Source organism: Manis pentadactyla, chromosome 5 (genome assembly GCF_030020395.1).
Source record: "Manis pentadactyla isolate mManPen7 chromosome 5, mManPen7.hap1, whole genome shotgun sequence".
NCBI classification, from domain to species: Eukaryota; Metazoa; Chordata; class Mammalia; order Pholidota; family Manidae; genus Manis; species Manis pentadactyla.
In genome coordinates this window covers 1,379,790-1,399,774 of record NC_080023.1, presented here as the reverse complement: position 1 = coordinate 1,399,774, position 19,985 = coordinate 1,379,790, and the positions used below count along the sequence as shown (strand labels likewise).

General features: G+C 59.9%; 1 protein-coding gene across 6 annotated transcripts in view; it reads right to left on the bottom strand.

The window, feature by feature from the left end:
• The window catches only part of SH3TC1 (SH3 domain and tetratricopeptide repeats 1), a 47,356-nt gene extending 27,704 nt beyond the window's left edge, over window positions 1–19,652 (bottom strand). For 3 of the 6 annotated variants that reach the window (XM_036921319.2, XM_036921322.2, XM_036921326.2), the window contains exon 1: window positions 5,848–5,995. Coding sequence is in view for 1 of the 6 variants with exons in the window: in XM_036921321.2 (XP_036777216.2) it covers window positions 19,522–19,630 (109 nt within the window). In the remaining 5 variants the exon portion in view is untranslated. Of the gene's footprint in view, window positions 1–5,847; window positions 5,996–19,521 lie in introns of those variants that run through there. The other 3 variants (XM_036921321.2, XM_036921320.2, XM_036921325.2) reach the window with 3 other exon arrangements.
• Between the last annotated feature and the right edge of the window lie 333 nt (window positions 19,653–19,985).

The following is a 19,985-nucleotide window of genomic DNA, read 5'->3' as shown; positions in this document are numbered from 1 at the left end:
CGGGCAGGGCTGGGCCGAACCCTCTCCAGGGACTCCTCATCCCCGAGAGATGACTGCTCAGGCCCGCGTCACGAGGCCTCCTCTGCGCTGGGCCTCACGTCCCCAGGAGCTCCTGCCCCTCCTTGGCTCCGTCCCTCCCGCCAGAAGAGGCCCGGACCTACGAGGGTACCCAGAAGGCCATCCCTTCAGGCAGGAAGTGGGCTGGGTCCCAGGCTGCCCTGGGAAGAAGGAAGTGGCCAAGGGGAACCAGCGACTGCTCCCCAGCCTGGGTGCCGGCGGCCCCCCCACCAAGAGCCGGTCATCGTGCCTCACGCCTTCCTGGGCTGTTACAACCAGACAGACCGCGCTCCTGGAGTCACAGGCTTTGTCACCTCCGGGTGACAAAGGATTCAGAAGAGCACAGAGCCCCCTTCCAGGCACGGAACGCATGAGGTGCCAGGCAGGTGGGCTGTGTGGCCTTGAGCGGGGCTGAGGCGCGCAGAGGCAGACCCCCACCCTCAGCCACAGGCGTCAGCCACGTCTGAGCTCAGCCTCTGCCTCGGGGACAAGGAGTGGCCCTGCTCGTGTGGAAGGTCAGCAAGAACGAAGCTAGGACACACACGCAAGGGAAGTCCCTCGCTTGGGCCTCACTGTTCACTGACGTTGAGCTGTACGGTTTCAACCACAACCCAGAGCAGGCCAGTGGGAATCCCCTGTGCACGTGCACACAGGCAGGAAAGCCACCCCTCTGACCTGCTCTGGGGACAAAACTGCAGGTGAGAAGCCAGGCTTGTCTGCCTCCTGGGCTGCCCCCTTTCGTGGCAGATGCTGGAGAACAGAGCACTGAGCAGCAGACCAGACATGCCAGGGACACGAGTCCCCGTCGCCCAGCTCTGCCAGCGACTGCCGTGGGGGAACAGGCCGGAGACAGCAATAGGGACCACGGTCCGGGCGCAGGACATGGGGCCCGGGCTCTGACAGCTGCCGTGGGGTCCGCAGCACCGAGCTCTCGGGAAGCACAGGGAGACACCGAGGTGGCCTAACCCTGGCGTGGGGCTGCTCCGCTCTGGGAAATTCACCTTGTGTGTGTACAGAAAGCACCGAAGAGGAGAGAGAGGCGGTGGGGTCTCTTGGGCCTGGGGGTTTATTTCCTTGCCTCAAATTTTCACTGAAAACAAAACAAGGGGTAGCTGGCCCTTCATTTGACCAGCATGTACAACTTTCAGAGCCATTCTGAGGACCCCTTCTAGGCCCCCTCCCCACCCTCTTTCCAGGTTCCAGCCCAAGAGCAGCCAGGCCAGAGGCCTGCACAGGGGCACAGACAGCTGGACAGCGGCAGGACTGCGCAGGCCTGTGTTCTCAGACGGCCTCCAGCACAATGTTTGTCACCACCCACGCGTACTGGTGCCTCAGCCGGTTCCAGGCAGCCCGTGGGGAAGGCGCATCTCCCCAGCTTACAGACAGGGAGAACAGGACCCCAAGGGGTGGGCAACTCTCCCCCCACACGCCCTCACATTAACTTGTGTGCGCTCACACGCACACACACACACATGCACGTCAGTGGCTGGCTTCCGCTGTCTGTTCTCGGGCCCCCGGGTGCCTCCTACCTGCCCGGTGCAGCACCCAGCCAGAGGGACCACGACCGTGTGGCAAGAGGCTGTCATGAGACGCTGCTCCCCACTCCCTTGAGGCATTTAGCGTCGTGTGAGGAAGTTTCAGGGGGGTGACCCAGGGGGGCCCATGGGTGCTTCTCCCCCTTGGGCACCATTCTCCCCAGAGCTGGCCTTGCCCCAAGCTTGCTGCAGCTGTGCACCAGCCAGGCCGAGACCCCTTCCTCACCCACTGCAGGATGGCAGGCTGGACCCCACACTGAAGTCTTTGGTTGTTTGCACAACCACTGCCAGCCCAACCTGTGGCCAGCTGCATGCTGGGCTGCAGGAACAGAGGGCAGATGACCCAGGCCTTCTGTGTTGGGGATCTGGACACAAAGTGGGCAGTCATGATGCTATGGTGAATTCTGTAAGGGGGAGAGAGCTCTCCCAACCCCGGAGATGGAGGGAAGGGGTTGGACAGTCGGGAGGGCCTCCCGGGGGAGGCAGCAACCGTTAGCCTGTGCAGAGTGTGGAGAGAATGGGACAGTGGAGAGGCGGCCATGTGCGGCTGGGCAGGGCCAGGCACCCTCTTGGTCACATAACCCCAACTCCCAAGGGGTCATCACTGCCAGGGCAAAGCACGGGGGGCTTGCAGTAGCCACGAGGCTGGGCAGCTGCAGAGCAACAACTGGGTCCCAGACCTGCTACCAGGCTCCAGACCTCCAGACCCAGGGGGAGGCCCATCCCTGCCCCCACAGGCTCTTCCCAATACGCAGGCAGGATGAGGAGGCGCCAGTGGCCAGGGCCCCTCCCACCCTCCTTCCAGGACCTGGAGGCTTTGGGAGCCACTAGCACCCGATGCACCCAGCCCAGTTGCCCGTCCTCTTGTCCCCAGAGCCTCTGCCCCGGGGCCCAGTGGGCGTCCCTCAGGCATCACATGCATGGCAGCAGCTCAGATGGCAGTGCAGGGAGTCACCTCCTTGTCCGTGGACGTTGACTCGGGGGAGCCTCGGCCCCCAGGGCCTTGGCCTGGCCCTCTGCTCTGGGCCTCAAATGGCGAGGGGGATCCCTACCAGGACCCTAGAAGGCCCTTTCAGCTCCTTGTCGTGGCTTGTTCCCTCTGGGGACAGTATACTTCTGCAATCGGGACGCCCAGAGTTAACAGTAAAGACAGAGCAGGCAGGGCCTGTGGGGCCGCAGAGGCAGGCACACGCCTGGGCAGGAATGACTCTGGGACCCTCGTATGACCTCCATCCCAAACGGCCTGGACGTGGAAAGGAGAAAGGTGGGCTGTCTGCTCTCCCCCGGCAGGCAGAGCCTGGCAGGGCTGCTGAGGTGACATCCAGAGCTGTGAAGCCGCGGCAGGCAGTCCCCTCCACGCTGCCCTGCGCCCAGGGCTCACCTGTGACCTGATTCCCGCCCCCCAGCCACCCCCGAGGGTGGGTGGGTGGGGGTTCTCCTAACCCCAGGGGCCTCCAGGCCCCCTGGCCCCCTCCTAGGCATCCGGCCCCCATAGCAGGAAGCAGCTGAGCCCCAGGCAGGGGGTCCGGCTTGAGGCCTCTTTCCAAAGGAGGAAGTAGGCAGATTGCAGGACGCATCCTGCAGAATCTCAGCCCAGACTTTGTAAATGGGTCACACGTCATTTTGTGCCTCGTATCCCCTGCTCCCGCCTCCCAGGGCGCAGTCTCGCCGTGCCCCGAAGACCCTCGGTATCCCTTGGGACGCAGGCCCTCCCCAGCCCCGGCCAAGCCTGACCTCAGAGTGCCCTTCCCTCTGCCCTTTGCCACAGTGCCGACCTGCCCCTCAGTGCCTGCGCGCTGCCTGGCCACAGGGCGGTGGAGGCCCGGCTGCAGCCACCCTTCTGAGGCACGAAGCGTCCCAGCAGAGCACCCGGCTCTTGTTTGTGGGGGTCTTGAGCTCCCGACCCTTGCGCCCGCCGGGGCCCCCGCCCTCCCTGCCCTCCCCACCTCATCCTTCAGGAGCAGGTTCTGGGTCCCCGCCTGCAGGACGGTGCCACATCCGGGCATCCAGCTTTTAACCACCAGCCTCCCCCTGCTCAGGACCAGCCTGGCCGTGTCTGCATCTGGGGCTCACAGTCCTGCACTGAGCCAGCTCAGGGACGATTTGGGGACCTTCCTGTGGCTCAGTGTGACCCGCCGCCCGAGCAGGCGGGGCTGCGGTGACAATCGTAAGCGTGGGATGCCTAGGCACAGCCGGCGATGAGGATGTGGGCTCCATCTCAACCCAGGGGCTGGTCTGTAAGATGGCCTCCCTGGTGGCGCAGGCTGCCCTCCCCTCCTGCCAAAGCAGCTGCTCAGGAGACGGGCTCACGGCACTGTCAGCCGTCCTGTGGGCCCTCAGAAGCTCTTCCTCCCCCCTTTGTCCTCCCTTGTTGCGGGGAATACCCAGGGGTCAGCAATGAGCCGCAGGCCCAACCGCAGGGCCAGGGAACTGGCACCAGAACACGGAGATATGGGGTCAGTGGGCTGGGGGACAGGTCCTGGCCCCCTGTTACTCACGGAGATGGGGAATGGAGATAGCTGCCTCACACGGAGGTCGGCGGATGAAACGGACAGCACTCCTGGGTGACGGCTGGCATTCAGTAAAGGGGGGCTCACCAGAGTGAGATGGCACCACCCCAGCCCTGAATGGCTGTGGAGAGGTCTGGCCGAAGCTCGCCCTGGGCTTGTCCTGAGCAGATTCTTTGGGGGCCCATGCAGACATTGTCCGCTTCACTGAGAAGTACCTTGGAGGGTAAACCTGTGCTTGGGTGAATCGTGTTTCCCCAAATTTATATCCACCTGGAACCCCAGAAGGTGAACTTATTTGGAAATAGGGTCTTTGCAGATGCAGGTAAATGAGGTCATATTGGATTAGGGTGGTCCTAAACTCAAGGACTGGTGTCCCTATAGGAAAGGGGGGACACACAGACCCAAAGGGGGAGGCCACACAATGATGGAGGCACAGATTGGGATAATGTGTCCACAAGCCCAGGAGCGCTGGAGCCCCCAGGAGCTGGAAGAGACAGGAAGGACCCTCCCTGGAGCCCCCAGAGGGAAGTGGCCCTGGTGACACCTTAATTTCAGACTCACCCCCAGATCTGGGAAAGGGTGCATTTCTATTGCTGTTGGTCCCTAGCGTGTCCTTGGTTATGGCCGCCCCAGGGCACTAGTTCACCCAGGAACCCTGTGGCGTGACTCTCTCTGCTGCGAGGCAGGTTAACCTCACCCGTGTTGTGGCATTGTATGTGGCTCATTACATGGTACAATGCCCAACGCGGGAGGAGTCATCATTTCAACAATGGTGTTGGCAACGTAACAGCCACCACCCGGGTACCACCTGAGCATCCTCTCCGAATCCTCTTGGCAACCTGCAGGAGGTGTCACTGTGCCATTTCCCAGATGGGCAAGCAGAGGCTCAGCGTGCTGCTGCGGTGATGGGCTAGCTGGGGGCACAGGCGTGGTCTGAGATCTGGGGGCCTGAGTACAGAATTTCAGCCCCCACCCTGCCTCCAAGCATGAGCCCAGCTGCAGAGCCCCCAGATGGGGCATGGAGAGGTCATGCCCAAGCAGCCCGCCCTCCTGCAGGCTGCCCCCAATTCCGACAACGGCCATCGCCCTTACTCCTCCGATGTCACTTTACCATCCATCATTTCTGTGAGTTGGACACTCCCGCAGACAGGGCTGGGGGTCCTGGGACTCCTGGAGGGGTCCCTAGAGGACAGGTGAGGGTCTCCGTGGTGTGCCAGGACCATGTGCCCAGGGCAAGACCTGATGCCAGAAGGCCTGGGTCTGCATCCTCCCCTAGAACTTTCTGGTTGGTGCCCCTGGTCAAGGTACCCATTATTGTAATGGAAAGAGGCCCGGGTTGGTGACTTCAGTGTGGCAGGGTCACAGATGCAGCCCCACCCAGACACTTGTGGTGTCTGCTCAGTGTGGCACCAACCAGGCTGGTGTCCCAAGTGAGCCTCCCTAGAGCTGGAATCCCTTATTGCTGGCTGGATTTCCTGGGCTCGTCCAGACCCTCAGGACGCACCGGCTAAGTACCTGCGTGTCGGTGAGGTCGGGAGAGACCAGAGAGCGGCGGTGCCGCGGCAGACGTGAGCTCCCTACGGTCACCACCACTCCGCACAGCCGCCCCACAATTCCACAATGTCAGAGAAGTTTTCAGGAAAGTGAAAGGCCAGAGGCGATTTCTACATGCAGCGGTAGAAGACCCGGCTGTGTGCACAAACCCTGGTGGGCCAGCCCACACCCCCCGTCCCAGCGCCCCATACCTGCGCCCCGCTCCTCAGAGGCAGCCCCCCGGCCGCCGGCTGCAGGACGGCAGGCACCAGGTGGCTGCTCCCGGCTCCTGGCTGGCCGGCGGTGCGGACTGGCTCAGGAAGCCAGAGCGGGCGGCGGCCGCCCACAGCCCGGCTGACTGCTCCACGCCGCCCCCACCCCCTGCTTCCTGCCCCACTTCCTCCCTGCGCCTCGGCCCGTGGCAGAGGCAGTCCCAGGACACCGCAGGCCAGTTGATCATCAGCTCCTTCCTGGACCAGCTCCAGGGCCTGTCCCACCAGCCCGCTGCCCAGCCCCCGGCTCTGAGGTGGAAGCCAGGGGACACCCCTGCTCCTGCCTGGCATCTGGGATTGAGGACGTCCCCCAGCTGCCGGCGCTGCGGCCCTGCCACCCTCAGCACTGCTCCATTCCTCTTCCACTTACTGTGCACACATGCATGCACACGGTGCGCACATGCACAGCAAAGACATACACACGTACATGCGCACACAGACACATGCATGCTGCACGCAGAGGTACACATGTGCTCACGTGCATACACACATGTGCAGCCCCTCCCTCTGCTCAGGTGCCATCCTGCTTGGCCCAAGCAACCCAAACATGTCGTGGGCACAGCGGGTCGGCCCGCATGTCTATCTTCCTCTCTGCCTTCCTGCTCGCCCCAGGCCGGACCTGGGTGGGAGGGCAGGTCATCTGAGCCGTGCTCTCTGGCGAGCTGGGGCTGGGTGTCCTAGGGGCCTAGACAAGAAGCAGGAGCAGAGGGTCGGCCCTCAGGCCCTTGCCGAGGTGGGGCCGGCTCCAGCTGCTGGCCAGCCCAGCCCCAGGAGTTGAGAACAAATGGGTGACTTTCTCCTCCATCCCGTGCCTGGGGGAGGCTGAGCTTTCACACATTGTCTGTTTTAAACCAGGAAAAATCTCTGTTATGTGGCAATGTGCCTGTTTTACAGGTAGGGAAACTGAGGCTCGGGGAGGTCATGTGACATGCCCAAGGCCAGGGACAACTAGAAGATGAGCTCCAGGCCAGGGCTTCTAGCGGAGGCACTACCGGCGTTTGGGGAGATGGCCCCTTGGCATGGGGAGGGCTGACACGTGCTCTGTAGGATTCTGGCAGTGTTGCACCCCAACCAACTAGATGCCAGTAGCCTCCCTGACCCCCTGAACCCTGACCCCTTGACCCTAGCCACGACAACTGAACACATATCTAGAAGTTCGTCCTGTGGGGGCAATGTCACAAGGCTGAGGGACGCGGCTCCAGGCCCAGCTACTTCTGGGCAGCATCACCCCTGCCCCGTGGCCTGCCCCCCACACTTCACCCCGGCTGTCCTTTGTCTGCTCCCACCCCTATGCCCACAGACCCCAAAGTCACAGCGGGGCCAGAGCCCAGGTGCGAGGGAGCGTCTGTAGATGCAGTGGGCACGTTCCACTGCGCGGTGGCCAGCTCCCCACCCGGGGCCTGCGTGAGGCCCGAGCCCCACAGGGCAGAGCTGGCCTCAGGGGCCCAGCACTCCGGCTCCCCGCCGGCACCCCCAGCCCGCATGCCCTCCGCACGGGGACCCTACAGGGGGAGCTGAGGCTCTGGGGCAGAAGTTTCAAAGTCCCCGTGGCCGCAGCCTGAGAAGCAAGGGTGAATTTCATGCTGCCTCACGCGTCCCAGGCAACCAGGAGCACAGGGCTTTTCTGCCCCACTGGGAGGGGAGGCCTCCCCAAGCCCAGCTGCCCCCTCCATGGAGTGGGAACAGTGGCCTCTCTTTGGAGGGTTCTGTGATGGGTCGCTGTGTCCTGGGGCCACCCTGACAAAGCCCCACAGCCTGCGTGCCGGGAACAGAGACTGATTCTCACGGTTTGGAGCTCTCCAGGCAAGAGGGGAAAGAGAAACATCCAGAAGGTCAGCACCTCCCCAGTCCACTGGCCCCACCGTCCACGCCGCTGCACGCCTGCACACAGCCCGGGGCTGGCCTGTCCCACTGCCCGGTGAGGCCCGGGGCTGCAGGATAAAGCTGTGCACAGGTGCAGAGACCCTCTTCTCTGACTCACAAAGCGCCCTGGGGGACACCCTCTGCTCCTACTGGCCTCAGTCTTGGGTCTGTGATGTGGGGCCCCCAGTTCTCCAGCCTGCTGTCCAGAATCCCTCATGGTACAGAACACGAGACGCTTGGTTACTTCTCCCTTTGTTTTTCTGGAAACTGTGTTGAAAGAGGCCCCAGAAAGGCTCCATGTCCATGTCCATAAAAGGTTCTGGTCACATTTCCTCTCCTGGCCATTGTCCCTGCTGCAGCCCAAGACCCTGTATCCTGTTTGTCTCTGCAGCTGTGCTCTTGGCCCAAGGCCAGGGGGGTTTCCAAGAGCCTCCCTGACTATGCCCAGCATCCTTCAAGTCTGCACGAGGCACCCCTGATCGGGACAAGTGCCCCAATTCTGCACAGCGTACCCTAACGCCTTCCAGAGGAGGAAGCTTTCCAAACTGGGGTCCCCTCACCCAGAGGCTGGGCACGGGGCAGCCCTGCTCAGGAGTCAGTTGACACCCCAGCCCAGCCCGGCCTTTGAGTCCCTCTGGGGGAACCGTGATTTCCTCCCTTGCCACGGGTAGAGTTGGGCTTGGGGATGTCTCGGTGGCCCCCAGCTCAACAGCTCGGATCCCTGGCATGCTTGTAATACATCCCGATTGTCACTTGCCACGGCCCTCCCAGGGTACATACGGCGATGACCCCACTGAGTAGCAGGTGGGCTTGGAGGAGACAGCGCCTGCCCAGGGCCACACAGCCAGGCAGCAGCACCTGCCTGGGTCCCAGTGGTCCCAGTTCTGTCCAGTACCAAAGCAGATGCCCTGACTCTCTAAGGTGAGGGACTAGCAGCCAGGAAAAGCACCAGATTCTCAGGAGCCCCAGGAAAGCCAGTCCTGCCCAAGGCTGTACTTTTCTAGGTAACGAAACCCTTTTGCCTTCAACACCAAACCCGATTTTAATTGCTCAGGTGACGATCCGAAGAGCAACGACTGGCCTCTGTCCCTTTCCCGATCACTGGGACGGGCGGCTGTTTAACTGACTGCAGGGTTCCGAGGCATGACCGGATGTGCGCCCTGCAGGCCCGGCCCAGCGCTCCGCGGCCCTCAGCACCTTGCTCCTCGCCGCCTGCCCCCTCCACCGGCCCCTCCCTTCCTTTCTGAGCTGCTCCAGGTGGGAAGCCTCAGCGCGACTGGACAGAAAGCGATCTGAGGGAGGCGCTTCCCGAGAGAGGAACAGGCACGTTGGGGCCATGCCACAGCTTTGCGTCCTGTCCTTGGGCTGCTCTGCAGTCTAAGCAGACAAAGTGCAAGGGACCGTTTTCTAGCTCAAGTAGGAGCCACATGCACAGCGAACTCACCTGGGAGAGCACGCTTGCCCAGAGGAGGGAGGGCAGGACGTGCCCAGGGCCTGGAGCCCGCAGTCAGGGCCGGAGGCTGGGGGGCCGTGTCCTCTGTGAGGCCTTGCGTTGTGCAGGAAACAGAGGCCCAGCGAGGCCTCAGTGTGGGGACCCCCGGCAGGGCCTTCTCGTGGGCTGCGGGGACTGTGGAACTCAAGCACACAGCCCTGGGCCTCACCTCCTCTTCTCACACACACGCTGTGACTCACTCCCTCCAGGCCTCCCAAAGATGCTCAAAGCCCCCCTTCAAGGTGAAAGGATTATGCCAGGTGGCTCCGGAACATGCCGGAAACTGTTCTGTGTCCTTCCTATGGGAAAGTCTGCACCCCAGCCCCCGGAGACCCCGCTGCAGCTTCTCAGGGCCCCCCTGTAATCACCTATCTCTGAGGGTCTGAGGTGGCTTTGCTCCCACCCTAAATCTGCCATGACTGTCCTGCCTTTACAGGTGGAGAGGCCCTTCCTCCGAGGGACTCAGTGGACCAAGGGGCCCCAGGACAGCTTCTGCCAGACTCCGGGACCAGCCACTGACCCAGGCTCAGTGGGGACCAAGCCCCTGGCTGCAACCAGAGCCGGGAGACAGGGTCTGAGGGGTGCCAGCCTTCCACCCTCTGCTTACTTCCTACTCTTCAGCTCCCGAGACAGACAACAGCAATTGCAGTCTCGCAAAGACCACATCAGCGCAGAATCTCAGGGCTAGAAGGGAGACCCAGGCCTCCTCCAGCCTGGCCGGGACCCTGATGGCCCCCCTGCAGGTGGTCTGGCTTCTTGGCAGATCCCACACTCCCCCTCGAGGAAGCTCTGCTCTTTGTTTTTGATTTTCTTTTTTTTTTTTTTTTGAGAGGACATCTCTCATATTTATTGATCAGATGGTTGGTAACAACAATAAAGTTCTGTATAGGGGAGTCAATGCACAATCATTCATCAACCCCAAGCCTAATTCTCGTCAGTCTCCAATCTTCTGAAGCATAACGAACAAGTTCTTACATGGTGAACAAGTTCTTACATAGTGAACAAGTTCTTACATGGTGAACAAGTTCTTACATAGTGAACAAGTTCTTACATGGTGAACAAGTTCTTACATAGTGAATAAGTTCTCACATGGTGAACAGTGCAAGGGCAGCCATCACAGGAACTTTCAGTTTTGATCATGCATCATGAACTATAAACAATCAGGTCAGATATGATTATTCATTTGATTTTTGTACTTGATTTATATGTGAATCCCACATTTCTCCCTTATTATTATTATTATTTTTTTAATAAAATGCTGAAGTGGTAGATAGATGCAAGATAAAGGTAGAAAACATAGTTTAGTGCTGTAAGAGGGCAAATGTAGATGATCAGGTGTGTGCCTGTAGACTAAGTATTAATCCGAATTGTTGATTTTCATTTTTCATTTTTTTGCACTGGATTTCAGCAGAGCTACCCTGCCACCAGAGATCATGGCCCCACCATCTCAGCTATACTTCCAGGTCCCCATTGATGAGGTGGGGCTCACAGACCAGGGGGCAGATTGGATGACAGCTTGATCTTTGCAGCGTCAGAGGGAAGCCTGACAGAAAAAGGAGAGGAAGGCAAAATCAAGGAAGGCTTCCAAGGGGTGGAGGCTCCTGGGCCAAGTCTTTGGAGAAAGAGGTATTAGGCAAAGGGGGTGGAAAGGTCTTCCTGGGCACAGGGCCAGCCAGGAGGCACTTCGGCTCCACTGGCCTTTGAGGGGACAGCCCCGCTCCAGCTTGCTAACCCTTCCGGGTGACTGCAGACAGGGGGCGCCAAGGAGAGGACGGGTCACACTTGTGCCCAGGGCTAATCCACAGCAGGCCGCAGATGTGACTCCCAGGAGCACAAAGCCCTGGAGGGTGGAGGATACACAGCTGCGCTCTGTGCCAGGCCTCTTTTCTGCCCAGCAGCTCCGAGCAGTAGAAATAAGATGCGCAGCGCCGCGTAGGTAATTCCAGAGCAGGGAGCAGCCGCCGCTCTCTGTAAGGGGCCAGGGAAAATAGGGCCATTGGTGGGCCTGTGCCACAACCCTGCCCTTCAGAGCTTGAAAGCAGACCAAGGCATAGAGATGAGTGGGCGTGGCTGTGCCATTAAAGCCTTATTTACAAAATAGGGGCTCAATTGGGCCTTAGGTGTGGACCCTACTCTAGAGAATGGGTGGGTGGGGGCTTGGTGGAGAAGCTTCTCAGGATCTCCACCAGTGCAGGAAGGAGTCGGCACCAAGCCATCCCTGACACACTGCCACACTGCCACCAAAATGGATAAAGCCTCCAAATAAGGAGCGCATCTCAGCAGGGGTGGGTGGAAGCCAGGGAGCCAGGGAACATGGAATGGGCACTGACGGCTGGACAGCTGAAGACCGTCTTGTGCCTGAAGCCGGCTCAGGATATTATACATGCAGCTGTGTCCTGCCTCCCTCCCCATGCTGCTGTGAGAACGACTGCAGACGGTGGTTAAATGACCGAGTACGATGAGGACCAACACTTAGAGTGCAGGAGATGAGTTCCAAAGGGAGGCAGCTGATCGGCTTGCAAAGTGCGTCCTGCAGGCTTACAAATGGGGGAACCCAGACTCGGGACAAGAAAGCTCCTCTCCCAGGGTCGCAGGCAGGAGCCTCGGGCCCACCAGGCAGCGCCCCATCATCTTTCCTGATCTCTGGCTCCACATCTGTAAAATGCAGATCTGACCCAGCTTGAAGCCATTTCCCAGGGAGACAAGAGGACAGACGCCAGCACACAACTGCTGAGGCACATTCCAGAGCCCACCCAGGTCTGGGGAGCCGGAAGGAGCCGCCTGGAGACGCCCTTCCCGGGGAGACCTCTGCACACCCCAGTCCGAGGACAGATGCAATCCCAGGACAGAGATAGAAGCTGCTGGCTTGGAACCGGGCAGCCGGCTGCCCCTGGACATGCAGGAGGAGCTGGAAAAGGGCCTGTGCTCAGCAAGGCTCTGTCTGGGTTTGTTATTTCTGGCCTTGGTGGCTGAAACTGGCCCCGGCCAAAGATGAGCAGAGCGCTGGGCCCCGGGACTTCAGGAACTGCCCTTTGCAAAACAAGGATATCGAGATGGAGCCGGCTTTGCAGATGACTGGCGGCGCCCCGGGCGGGTCTCAGGCCTCGCAGGAAGCAGTCAGCAGTTCCCGCGCCTGGGCTGGGACTGAAGACGCCCACCCTGCCTGGTCTCGGGCTCGGTCCATTCGGCGTCCGGGAATCGCCAACTTTGGCCCGCCTGGCTGGGCTGGCCCAGGAGCTGGCCAGGTGCCTGGGATATTTGTGCAGGGTACTCCTCCAAACAGTGCTCCCTCCTCTGGGGCCGTCAGGGAGGTGAGCAGCCAGTAGGTGGCACTCCCTCCTGAACACCCCAAATAATGCACACTAGGCTCTCGGAGAAGGCCGGTCACAAAGGCGCACTGCATGGGGGCAGGCCGGGCGGCCACGTCCTCCTTGTCCAACCTCAGGGTGGCCCTGCAGGTCCTGCCACACAGGCCCCTCCTTGGCAAAAGGAGGGACAAGGCCCTGGGAGGCCACACAGCTAGGGGACACCAAGCCTCAGAAGCACTCCGGTTTCTCCCACGGTGGGACCGGCTCATCCCACCCCCGGGACCGTGTGGCTGTGAGTTGCGTGGTGACCAAGAAGTGGGGGTGTGGAGGAGGCCGGAGTAGAAGGCCCCAGTCTGTGGCAGACAGGTGGGCTCCATGCCTGCCGATTTTCTGGGAGCCTGGGAAGGTGACCCCACCTTATAGATGAGACCCCAGGGACACCCCAATCCCATCAGCCTTCACTCCCTAAAGCACCCACGTTCCTGACTGGGTGTGGGACCCTGGCTGGAATTCTGGACATTCTCCGGAGCCCAGTCACGTGGCGGGGGGAGGGGAGAGTGGGGGTGGGGGCAGATCCCGAACTTGGCCCACACAGACATTAACCCAGCCCAGCACAACCTCCCTGCCGAAGCCCATTTTCCTGGAAACTGGGCCCAGGGTGCTGTAGGCCGGGTGGGAATTCCAGATTCCCAGTGTTCCCTGGGGCCATGCACACGGGCCACACTGTCAGTCCCCCGGCTCGGAGGCTCAGGGGTGCACTCCTTCAGCTCCCGTCTCTGCTCCCTTCTGGCAAAGCCCGCAGAGCGGCCACCCTGTCCCCATCCAGGCCACCGGCTCCACCCTCCACCAATCCGACCGTGGCCTTCTTTCTGCCCAGCTGGCCACACCCTCCTTCCAGCGCCCCTCCCGGCCTGCTGCCCCTCTCATCCAGGTCAGGGGGCCACCTCGGATGCTCCTCAGGGGGCCTGGGACAGTGGCCCCACTGCCACCCACCCCTCCACCACCTTTCCCTGACTCAGCAACATCACCACCAGCTACTTGGCACCTGGCCCTTGGTTGTCCTCCCACCTGTTTGCCTCAAAGCCCTCCCGCCACGCCCCTGCCCCATGCCTTAGTCGGGGCCTTGGGCTCTCTGACCAAGGTGCCCCCATGCCCCCTGCATTTGCCCATCACTCCTCCAGGCTCTGACCTCGACACCTGCCAATCTCCTGCAAGTTTCCATCAAACACTGCCTCCTTCTAAGCCTTTGCTGACTGCAGACGCGCCAGCCCTTCCCCAGCCCCCAAGGGCCCTGAGCACATCTGTGCTGTAACAGGGTCTGTCTAGGATGCCACTCAGTGAACATGGAGGACCCCACAACTGTGAGTTCCTCAAGGGCACTGATGAGGAGCTCTGAAAGTGTTTGTTGAATGACTGACAAACAGCAGCACCAGCAATGGCAGAGCGAGCTCCCCAGACCCCACGGGACCTTGCCCAGAAGCCCATGTGCACAGGATCCTGGATGCACATTAGGAGCAGACCCCCGAGTGACCAGTACCTCTGATCAGGCAGAACCGTGCGGGATGCTGACCCTCCTCTTTCTGCCCACTGCCCTGCTGCGCGCTGTCCTCCCAACTCTCTAGGGGGGCAACTGGTCAGGAGGGTATCACTCAGGCCTCAATCTGGGCATGTGCTCCGGTGACCTCCTGACCCCTCTGGGAGCCCTGAGGGGGTGTGTGAACGGTGCCTGTTGCTCTGACCCGAATGCTGGGGAGTTGGGGACGGGGTCACAGCCTTGACAGGCCCTTTGTGCTCTGGGCAGCAGCCCTTTAGGCTGACATTTACCCCTGTGCCCTTCACAGGCCCAGCGCCCAGGTATAACGCTTCATGCCTGTCTCAGGAGTGGGGCCAGAGGACCCATGGCTTTGATGCCAGCGCTGGGGGGAGCCCGGGGCCTCCCTTCACCAGTGGCAGGATGGGCATATCCTCCACCTCCTTCTCCTTGGCACAGCTTTCCTGCGTTCACAAAGGGCAGCTCTGTGGTCCAGCCACCGCACACGCCCTCTGCTGTTTATCCCAGGCTGACCCTGCTCCGTACATGCTAAGGTGTACATGGCAGTGGAAAGCGTAGGCCCTGGGCTCTTGCCTCAGCCATCTGTCCTGGCTCAGCACCCAACCAGCGTGGAGAAGAGGCTCCCACAAAGGAGGGCGATTGTTACCCTTGTTATTCAGTGGGGGCAGGAGTGGGGGGCTGGCAGCGTCGCTCAGCTGCACCCTTGCCAGCTCTGCTCTGTGCCTGGCCCAGTGCTGGCACACAGCCCCATCCTCCAGGGTTCCCAGTCTCGTGGAAGCGAGAGCTGACAAAACAGATGCGGACAAGACACGGAGCTGGAGTGACCGGGACAGAGGACCGGCAGACAGGTGGGGACACGAACAGCCCCAGGTCTGCCTGGAGAGGAGAGCTGCGGAAGCTGCCTGCAGCAGGGGCCGCGAACCAGGCCTTGGCATGTGAACTGAGGGAAATGTACTTCCCGGCTTGAAGCACAAGAAGCCTGGAGCATCTTTCAGTGCTGGAAGGGAGGACGTGGCATCTAGACATTCCACACAATGACGGCACTATGGCAAAGGGACACAAGAACCAGCCGAAGGAGTTATTCCAATTTGAGCAAGAAAATAAAGTAGGACTAGATTATGACCCAAAGTATAGAATAAATATCCACAAGCCCGTATCAATATAAATAAATGATTGAATAACAAAGAGACCAATCTTCCCAATCATGTGCATGGCTACTCTGCCCTCAGGTGGGGCACCCGTGTGCCCCTCCTCAGCTGTGGGCCGCGCAAGGTGGCTGCCTTCTGGGAGGCACTGGGTGGAAATGGCGGTGAACGGTAGTTTTACAGCTGACCCAATGCCACCTCAACCGCATGATGGAGGGACTGTCAGCAGTGACAGGCGGTTGCCCTGGATACACCATGGTGGGATGGTACTTACCCTCTGCGCTATTCTACCCAAACCCTTAATTAACCCCAGTATTACCATGAGAAAACCATCAGACAAACTGAAATTGGCTGGGTAACACAGGCGGGGTAGTGCGGCAGGGGTGACGAGGGAGGAGATCCAGTCTGTCGGGTAGTAAGGGAAGGCTACCTGGAGGTGACGACGTTTGCGCAGGGTTCCGAGTCGGGGGGACTCAGGTCCATCTACCAGCAGCCGTTTTTAGTTAACCGCCTCTGAGAAGTTGACCCCTACTCAACACCAGAGGAGACGACCAACTGTGGAAGCTGTGAGGACCAGGGGCAGACAGCTCCCATCTGTTGCCTTAAATATATGAGCTGATGCTCCATCTCTCCCTCACCACAAGTGCAAAATGATCTCAAAACACCTTTTGTCACCTCCCAGGTGAGCCAACAGCCAGCATCTGTTCCTACACCCTTGGAGGGCCTGGAGTGCTGGGCTGATGGGAGGGCAGGCTGCCAACCCAGGCCCCCGAATCCACACTTCCCTCCATCCTCTGAGCCCGCCTCTGGGACTCACCCTGCAGGTGCCCGCCCACTCCTGAGATCGCAGCCTACAGGCAGCAGACACTCTTGACAACAGTGACACCTTGGAAGTAACCCAGGTGTCACATAAATCACGCTCCAGCCAGGCACCTGCTAGCGTGCACGTGTGACAAAGGATGGGGACGCGCCCTGCACACCAAGGAGGAGAGAGCTCTGAGGCACAGCAAGTGGAAGAGAAGCCGGATGCAGTGGCACATCGTCATGCTGCCCTGCGTCCTAAGGAGGGTGAGAATACATTCACATCTGCTGGCAGTTGTGAAAAGAAATTGAAAGGTTTAGAATTAGCAGTGGTGGGTTGAGTAGGAGGATCAGGGGATTTTTTAGGGGAAACTGCTGTGTGACCCTGTGATGGCAGACCCATGACAACACGCATTTGTCCAGAGACATTAAACTTCATAGTACAAATATGAACCTTAATGTATACAAGTAAAAAAGTTTCTAGGAGGACAGAGGACTCCCAGGAGGGGTGCAGAGTGTGACGTAGAGTGAGCTGTGTCACAAATGTATGAGCCTCCCTGAAGTGGGAGCGGCAGGTGGCACCTAAGGAGCTTTGGCAATGTGTGGGGCCTGTCGGACCGAAGCCAACGGACCGAAGCCAACGGACCGTGCACGTGCCCTGGCTGCAGCTGAGAGCGCTGTGCTCCCAGGGGCCCGGGTGCATGTGCTTGTACTTCTAACCGTGTGCTGAGCAGCTGGAATTTGAACAATGAGGTCAGTGGATGGTGGGTGGTGAAAGGCGGTTTTTCTCACTGCTAGAGTGGGAGTTACAAGAAACCAGGGAGAGGGGCCTGGAACCATGGGGTGATAGATTAGAGCTGAAGACATCAGTGTGAACCCCAGTTTCATTTATATAGATACCTGTGTGACATACAGAAGAATTTATAGATGTGTGTGTGTGTGTGTGTGTGTGTGTGTGTGTGTGCGTGCGTGCGCACAGGTTAGATACACTATATACTAACTTATAGATATGTGCACATACACTGGGAAGTATACTTACAAATAGGCATGCATACACTGGTTAGTATATACATATTTAGTATATGAATATATGTTAGTAGATACATATTTCCATGCTCTGAGAGGTCCTAAAGAAAAGACATCCAGGTATAGCAATAAGCACACCCTGAGTGCAGACCTTGGTTTCTAAGACCATTCTCCAACAAAGGGAATCAGGACTTGGAGAAATGGCTGATTTTAGGACTGGAAATACGTATACAAGATGCATCTGGCTTGTAGTGCCAGGAAAGTACGGTGGGTGAATGAATGACGGATGAACTCCCACAGTGATGGGGCGTGTCCGTGGGACAGGGGGCCAACTGAAAGAGCCCCCGATGGCCAAAGGCGGGAAAAGTCCAGCAATAAAAAATTGATTAGTATTCGATTATAACTCAAAGTGTAAAATAAATATCTGTGAGTCTGATATAAATAAATAATCGAGCAAATAAATAAATGAGGGCAAAGAAACAAACCTCTCACAGAGAAGTTCCCAATGACTTCCACAGGCCTGGGCTGGGCCGGCAGCACCCACCGAGGAGGCCAGCATGGGAGGCGAAGGAGGGGCCTCGTGGGGGAGAAACCTGGCAAATGGGACCCTGGCCAGGGGGTTGAGGCCGGCGGCACGGCGGCAGGCCGTGTGATGACCGGTGCCCGTGTCGTGCCCGGAGAAGGACGTTCACCTCTGTGCTCGTCCTCCCAAGAGCCGGTGATTCCTGTCTGACCTCGAGAAGTGTTCGGACAAACCCCAGAGGGGGTGACATCCTATCGGCTACCTGACCACCCCTCAGACCCTGCCGGGGTCATGCAGAGCAAGGGTGGGCTGAGGGACCCCCAGCCCAGAGGGCCTGGGGACACGTGGCGGCTGGATGGTGCCCTGGACGGGAGCAGGAGGCATTTGGTGAATCTGAGTAAGGTGTGCACTGTCTCTGGCAATGAGGGATCAGTACTGACTTCTTGAGACAAACTCACTGTGAAAGATGCTGACAGTTGGAGGCCGGGTGGGACTATGAGAACTCTGCACTATCTCTACAATTGCTTTGTAAACCTAAAACTGTTTCCAAAAGTCACATCTATAAAAACAAAGTCCCAGTGAGGTGGAGCACATTCGATGTGTGTAGACAGAGAACCATTAAGGCCCAGAGGCACTGAGGATGCTACTTGCGATCCGGGCCAGGCCTGCAGCCGACTGCCAGACCGAAGTCCCAGTTCTGCTTGCTGTGTGGCCCTGGGCCAGCCCAGGAGCCTCTCTGTGCCATGCCTCTCTCAGCTGCAAAAGGAAGATGCACTGGGCAGAGCCTGGCTTTGTTATCGACCTTGAAGCACCGGGTAAACCGAATCGGGCCATTGGAAGGGCACCCCAGCTCCAGCCACTGCCTGCGGGGATCTCCGGCGATGTTTCCCCTCGGCCTCTGTTCCCACCTGTAGATCAGGGGTGAGGACCTTCCCACCAGGCTCCTGAGAGGCCCATAAACAGAATTCTGCCCAGGGCCCCCTGGGGCTTGTGACCATTCCCTGAGGGCCCCGAGGAGAGGGAGGGAGGGCCACCAGCTCACTATACATGTAGAGAAACTGAGTCTCAGAGAGACGCAGGGCGTCCTTGCCTGGGGCCACAGGGCAGCCCCTCCTCGCCCGGCCAGCCTGTGCAAAGCCCACAGCGAGGGTTCCAGGAATGAGGGGACAGAGCTCTCCTTTGCTCTTTCCACGTCAGGCCCCCATCCCCCTCTGCACAGCCCCTTCCCCATCCAACACCCACTCCCAGGCCCAACCCAGAGGCAGGGAGGGGTTGCCCCCAGGGCTGCAGGGACTTTGGCCCTGGGGCACTAGGGAAAGAGTAGGGGCAGAGACTCCAGGTGTCGATATCCAGGGGGGACAGGGCAGCATTATGGATGAGGCAACACCAGCCCCCAGGCCCCCAGCCCAACTCTCCTCCAAGTTCACCAGGGGACCACAGCCAACGGCCACGTGTGGGCACTGGGCTGGCCCCCAGCACAAACATGCTTATCTTGCAGACAGGGACACTGAGGCTCAGAGGGGTGCAATCACTTGCTCCCAGGACCCAGCCAGGATCAGAACTCCCACAGCCTCTGCCTCCTGAGCTCTCACGAAGGCTCCTGCCCCCAGCTGAGGGAGGCGTGTGCCAGCCTCACAGCCTCCACCTTGACAAGGCCCAGCTTCACTGGCCCTTCTCTCAGCCCCTTTCTCAGACCAGGAGGGCCCTTCCACAGCCACCTGAATCCCAGCCTGAAGTGGCATCTCCCCTACTGCTCCCCAGCCAGGCCAGTTTTGGGGTGCAGCCCCCATGCACAGCCTCCTCTGGCTCCACCTGTCGTGACAGGTGACCCAGAGTGTGGGGCTGGTGGATGCAGTGCAGGGACAGCTCCTGGCGCAGACAGGATGCAGTGGTCTAGAACTTACCCTGCCAGGGGGCAGACGCTGTGTGGAGAGGAAGGAGGGAGGCCCCAGGGCCTCCCCTGCGCTGCCACCTTGTTGCTGGGCCGGTCCCTCCGGACGCTCCCTGGCACATGGCAGCCTAGGCAGGAAGGAACACATGTTCAGCCAGGCCAGCCCTCCAGGCTCCAGTCAGGTGGCCTGAGCACTAAGCCCAGGTCATTGGCTGACACGGCTGGCCCGCCCTCTGGGCAGGGGCTGGGTCTCCTCACTGACCTTCCTCCTCCTTATCAGAGTGTCTGCAGGCCTGGGTCAGCATTCCTGGGCTGCGAGGGGAGGAGCTGTGGTCTGCTGGGCTGGCAAAGTGCAGGAGACTGGCTCCCAGCCTGGGCTTCGTGTGCGGGGGCCTTGGGGACCTCAGGGAGAGGGGGACTGGGCTCTTGCACAGCTGCTGGGGCCGCCCCTTAGCTGGGCTGAGCAGAGTGTGTTAC